Here is a 5944-nt window from a genome sequence, read left to right as displayed (position 1 = left end):
AGTGCTGGGATTAAAGGCATGCGCCACCACTGCCATGCGAGGAACACAACTATAGAAGCTATCTATCCATCCATCTATCTATCTATCTACCTACCTACCTAAAACAGGCTGATTATAATGGCCTACAGGCTGTGGTCCAACTAGTCCAACAATTGTTATCTACCAATGGACATTCCAAGAATCAACAGTTGTTCAGTCCAGGAAGCCAGATGTCTCAGCTGGTTTTCGGTATACACCAGAATTTCAAATAAGTGGGCTCCAATGCTAGTAAGGGAAGGGAGTTGTCAACAAGATCAAGAGCAAACAGGTGAAGAGAGAACCTTTATTCTTCCTTGTCCTTTACATAGGCTGACACCAGAAGATGTGATCCACATTAGAGGTGGAGTTCCTGCCCTGACTTCCTTTGGTGGTGAAAGATGGAAGTTTAAGCCAAATAAACCCTTTCCTCTCCACGTTGCTTTGGTGATGGTGTTTCATTACAGCAATAGAAACTCTAACCAGGACACAGAATATTAGCATCAAAAATGAAGGTCTCTGGTTCCTTGAAAAATATATGCAAAAAAGAGAAAAATATATGCATTGTAACTTCCCCAAACATATACTTAAAATGAAAGTTACAGTCTTGTTTACTAAGGCATATCAAATTTGCACATTGTCTTGGGATCAATGTAAGACCATAGCAAAGGCACAATACAATAATTAATCCTCAAATTCTCCTATTGTTTATCATATAATGTATTGGAAGAATGATTCTGAGCGCTGATTGTGTCAGGCAGTCTTAGTATTTCTGAATTCTCTCCATTGAACCCCAAGAAGAATATCATTATATTTATAACTTTTGGGAGGCTCTTTGGATCCATTTTCTGGTTTTCCTTCCCGTTGATGGCTTGTCAAAATTATGTGCCTGCTTCCAGGTGTCACTCTGTTCCATCTTGACAGTCTGCTGCCTGTCAAGGATGCAAAGTTGTTCTTGTATCAATGTCGACAAATTCTAGGAAGTGCTGAGTGGATCAGGCAATGAGTGAAATATTCGATGGAACTTAGACTCCATCATGCCATCTCCATGAATCAAGCCACAGTAAATCAAGGCTTTGCTCTGCCTGTGGTCTTTCAACTTTCAATATATTTTGATTTAAGAGTGCTGGTTTGTGATCATCTCATATTTCATAAGATGATGTTCTGTGAGCATGGGGAAAGATCTAAGAGACATAACCAGATGAGAAAGGTATATGGATTACAAGCAAGAGAGACAGGGACAGCCCAGACACTGAACTGCTGTTTGCAGGCATTGATGCCACTAAAACTGCTGCTCTATTGAATGTTTCCTCCAGTGACACTCTGGGCTGCCCGTGCCTGAGATTCCTGGTGGCAACAGCCATAAAACTGTGTCTTACAGGATTCCACAAGAAAGCCTTCCTTTGGTGCCTGTCTGTGAGATAGCTGTTCTCTCTGACACAAGAATTAGTATACAGTTTTCCTCACAAGCACGGAAAGTAAAGCTGAACTAACCTAGTTGTTTCTCTGCAGAATGATACTAAATCATCTTTAAAAGATGGTATTGAATGGACTGTATGATATTAAGGAAAAGAAAATAAAATTGGCCATAATTACCTTACTAGATATAACTATTCTTCACACCTTATTGTATTTCCCTTCAGTGTTTTATATGCATATATTACAACATAGTTATAATTATGCTATATATGATTTTGAGTGCTACTTTTTAATATTATAAACTTTTTATATATTTTTAGGCTAAGCATTGAATAGACTGCCATAAATCATTTAGTCTATTACTTATGCTGGGAAATTCTGACTGCATTTATCTTTTAAAATCCTCCCTCAAACTGTGCTGAATGCTTTTGAGTTTTATTTTTCAATATGCCTTTGGTAAATTACTTTAGTATATGTTCCTGAAATTTGGTTTCATCAGAAGCATGTGGGAGTGCCCACCAAGACAGTGTTTAAATCAAACACACCAGCTTCTAACTATGAAGGTACAGACAGCCTTCACAGCAGCAGCCTGTGCTTCTCTGTGTGTCCCTCCCCTGCAGACTGCATAATGCTCACATAGTCACGCTACTCAGTTGGCATCTATCCTGATGATCATCCATGTGAGGTTCTGAAGAACCTTTTGTCATAGTTTTCGGCTGTCATCTTGGCATCAACCTGGAGTTATCTGGGAAAAGGGAGCCTCAAGTGTAGAATTGCCTCCATCGTATTTTCTCAGTTGCTGATTGTTGGTGTAAGAGGGCTCAGCCTATTGAAGGGGGGTACCATTCATAGGCAGGTGGAGCTTACTGCAGAAGAAAGGTAATTGAGAAAGCCAGAGAAAGCAAGCTTGTATGTAGAGTTCCTCTCAGGTTCAAGCTTCAAGTTCCTACCTTGTCTTACCTCTGTGATGGGTTGTGGTCTGTACATGTATGTCAAATAAACCCTTCCATCCTCAAGTTGCTCTGGTCAGAGTGTTTTGACACAAATTAGAACAGCTTTGCTCTTCTTAAATTGTATCACCTGCTCTCCAAGGGAAGATATATGTCACTCGTGAAGATGTCTAAAAGTGTGAATTACCAATTTCAAGACTGTACCATGTCTGTAAGCTGCAAGGTTCTTTGTTACCAAACCAAAGCAGCAGCAGACAGCTTTGCTACTTCCGTATCCTTCTTCAAAGATCCCAAGCCCATTGGGTGCTGCGGCCATCATCAGCAACACTGAGGACAGGCCAACAGTGACCAGGAGGAGATGGCTGTGGCAGACTGTTCTGTCCAGAGACTTCTCCAGAGTTTCCTAAATATGCCACTGAGGCATCTGGGCTTGTCTGACAGAAAAAGCAGGTTAGCCTGCAGTGAGGGCAATGACGACATTGACCTGTGTATGTGTCACAACAGCCTTTTGCAGGAGGAAGAGAGGTCATGTGACAAAATGCTTATAGTTGGGGAAGACTTGTGTAGTGGGCCCACTGGTCATATTGTCTACTCTTGTCACTTTCTCACAGATCTAAACAATTTGAAAATAAAAAGCCAAAGATTTAGAGGGAGACATGGCTCAGGGTCGCAGCTGCTCTTTTAGAGGACCTGGGTTTGATTTCTAACATCCATAGTAGATCATAGCCACCTATAACTCCAGTTCCAGGAGATCCAACCCTCTCTTGAGGTCTCCGCAGGCACCAACCACACACATACATTCAGACACTCATTCACATAAAAAAAAATCCCAAGAAAACAAACAGCTCCAAAATTCCTTGAGGAATAATCAGGAAATTATGAAGAGATGATCAGGTGGTTGAAATCAGGTAGATGTGGACTAGAGGGTTTATGGTGGCTGTGGGGTCCCTGGGATTCCTTCTTTGGGGGTGACCAAGTGGCAGTGTCCCCAACACAGCTTTTAGGCAGATTTGCTTACCTTTGTGGAGTAGACATGGCAGGAATTTGTATAGATGTTGTCTTAGTTATGGTTACTATTGCTATAATGCAGCAACCAAAGCAAGATGCTGAGGAAAGTGTTTGGCTTACACTTCCACCTCATGGTCCATCAATGAAGAAAGAACAGGAATTCAGAAAGGGTGAGAACCTGAAGGAAGGAGATTCTGCAGTGGCCATGGAGTGCTGCTTCCTGGCTTGCTCCCCATGGCTTGTTCAACCTGCTATGTTACAGAACACAGAACCACCAGCCCACGGATGGCACCACCCATACTGGGCTGAGTCCTGCCCCATAAATCACTGGTTAAGAAAATGTCTCACAGGCTTGCCTACAGTTGAATCTTCTGGAAGTGTTTTCTCAATTTGGGGTTCTCTCCTCTCAGATAACTCTAGTTTGTGTCAACTTGACAGAAAACTATCCAGCATAGCTATTTTGAAAGAGAAGCCATTTCTGCCTCTAGAGGTCAGCAGAACTTGGTTCTTAGCAGAAGATAAATGGACATGGTGAATAGCAAGGATTAGCTACATAGCTAATATTATTGAAAAAAAGGGAAAATTGTATATTTCTCTTCTATTTTATCAAGAAGTCTTTTCTAGGTTTGCCTTTAGTGTTTTGGAAAGGCTACAGAATAAAATTCTCTATCTTCACTTTCAAGAAAATGCTAGAGAAGATCGTATTTCTTATAGTTGAACTTTGTCTTTCAACTTTTGTATGAGTGTGTATGTGTGTGTGCATGTGTGCATGTGTGCACTTTGTTCATGTGGAGGCCAGAAATTGAGAGTGAGTGTTTTCCTCAGTTGCTTTCCATTCTGTCTCTACCTCCTCACTCTTGCCCATACACCCAGCTTCTTACATGAATATTGTGGATCCAAATTCAGGTCCCTTTCTTGCCCACTGGGCTATTTCCTCAATCTCCCCACCCCAATATGGACTCCTGTTCAGTGGCCAGAGGTGTTATTATCAGTCAGATGGACGACTAAGCCAACCTGGACCTCTCTCATTCAGCTAGACTTATGTTCAAGAAAAAAAATAGTTTCCTAGTGCTCATAGGAAATAAAATGTTCTGGTATGAGCTTTGAAGCAAAAAGGAGCTTCTTAATGTTCATGGTCTTTAATTGATCATAACTCTATTAATAACTAACGTGAGAAGAGGTCATCAATAGAGGTGGATTCCCGGGGGCGTGGAGGATGGAATGGCACTATTTGATAAAAGTTGGAGTTGAATAAACCATTCCCAGAGAATCTGAAGTCCAGACTGTTTCATTTCAATATTTATGTCTTGAGTTATGACTACATAAACATCCCATATGTTAAGAGCAAGCTTTTAATTTGTTCATTCACCATCTCATTGCATCAAGTGATGCTCAGTACTCTTTCATTTCATATTCTTATATGAAGGTACTATTAATTTATTCTCAAGATTTATAACTTGTGCTTCTCTGTTTATGTTACTTTCTGTCTGAGTCCCTCCTATTATCCTTATTTTTAAATCCTTTTATTGGCCTTAGTTGGAGTTTCTTGTGTTGACTACAGATGCACCATCCTGTCAAATATGTGAATCTATGTTTTGGCTGAAGAGGAGGTAAAGTGCAGTATAAATGATCGAGAGGAAGAAATGCAGATTTTCCTGGGAGTGCTGATAGTATCAACTAAACTGCACATGGCCATCTCTTTAAGGACTGAGAAAGTGTACCATCAGCTTCGCCATTTTAAATGGCATTTATCTGCACGTGACATGTGATCATTTCCTAAGGAGCACACACGAATATGAGTATCCTTGGGTAGACCTAGCATACCTTAGTCAAGTCTGGAAGAACAAGCAGGTAAAGGCACAGCTGTAGTTATTATAAGAGCTCTTCACACAAAAAGAATTTGAGCCTGAGTCAAGTCAAACATGTTGAAACATTTATTGTTGCTAGCTGAAATGAATGAAGTATATATAGACTATCTTTGGCAGGGGTGTGCATCCCACCGCTTTGGTCATGGCCTTTGTCATCCAGGTGCTGCCCACCTTAGTTAGCCTCCTTAGACACCTTGGGCAGCCTGCTCCCTAGCGTCTTACTTTTGCTGTACAGTTTGAAGCCTCTTCATTTTTGTCTTCTGCCTCCGAGCCATTCTCAGTTTCTTTGTTTTCAAGAAGTTGTCTTCTAGTTGGTACAGAAAGTCTTCAATTCGTCCGACCTAGAAGAAATAAACAGAAAGGTTTTTTATTTATTTTTTTATTTTTGTTGGTTACTTGGGAGTTCTAGTTGGGATGTGGACTGTCCCCAAAGGCTCCCCAGCTAGTACTGCTATTTCACAAGGTTGTGAAACATTTAAGAGGCTGGGCTTCACTCAAGGAAGTGTGTCATTTAGGGTGAGCTCCGAGGTATGACTGACTGTCTGCTCTCTGCTTCCTGACTTAGACACAATGCGACCAGATGCCTCCTGCTCTCGCATCCCACCTTCTCTGTCATGTGGACTCCATCACTTCTGAAACCATGTGCCAAAATAGAACCCTTCTCCCTTAAACTGCTTCTTTTTT

General features: G+C 41.1%; 1 protein-coding gene across 1 annotated transcript in view; it reads right to left on the bottom strand.

The window, feature by feature from the left end:
* Positions 1–5305: 5305 nt before the first annotated feature.
* The window catches only part of Spata16 (spermatogenesis associated 16), a 255304-nt gene continuing 254665 nt past the window's right edge, over positions 5306–5944 (bottom strand). The window contains exon 10 of the mRNA XM_005343898.3: positions 5306–5601. Coding sequence (XP_005343955.1) covers positions 5479–5601 — 123 coding nt within the window. The 3' untranslated portion in view covers positions 5306–5478. The remainder of the gene's footprint in view (positions 5602–5944) is intronic.

The sequence above is a fragment of the Microtus ochrogaster genome, chromosome 1 (genome assembly GCF_000317375.1).
Source record: "Microtus ochrogaster isolate Prairie Vole_2 chromosome 1, MicOch1.0, whole genome shotgun sequence".
NCBI classification, from domain to species: domain Eukaryota; kingdom Metazoa; phylum Chordata; class Mammalia; order Rodentia; family Cricetidae; genus Microtus; species Microtus ochrogaster.
This window is presented reverse-complemented; position numbering and strand designations above follow the sequence as displayed.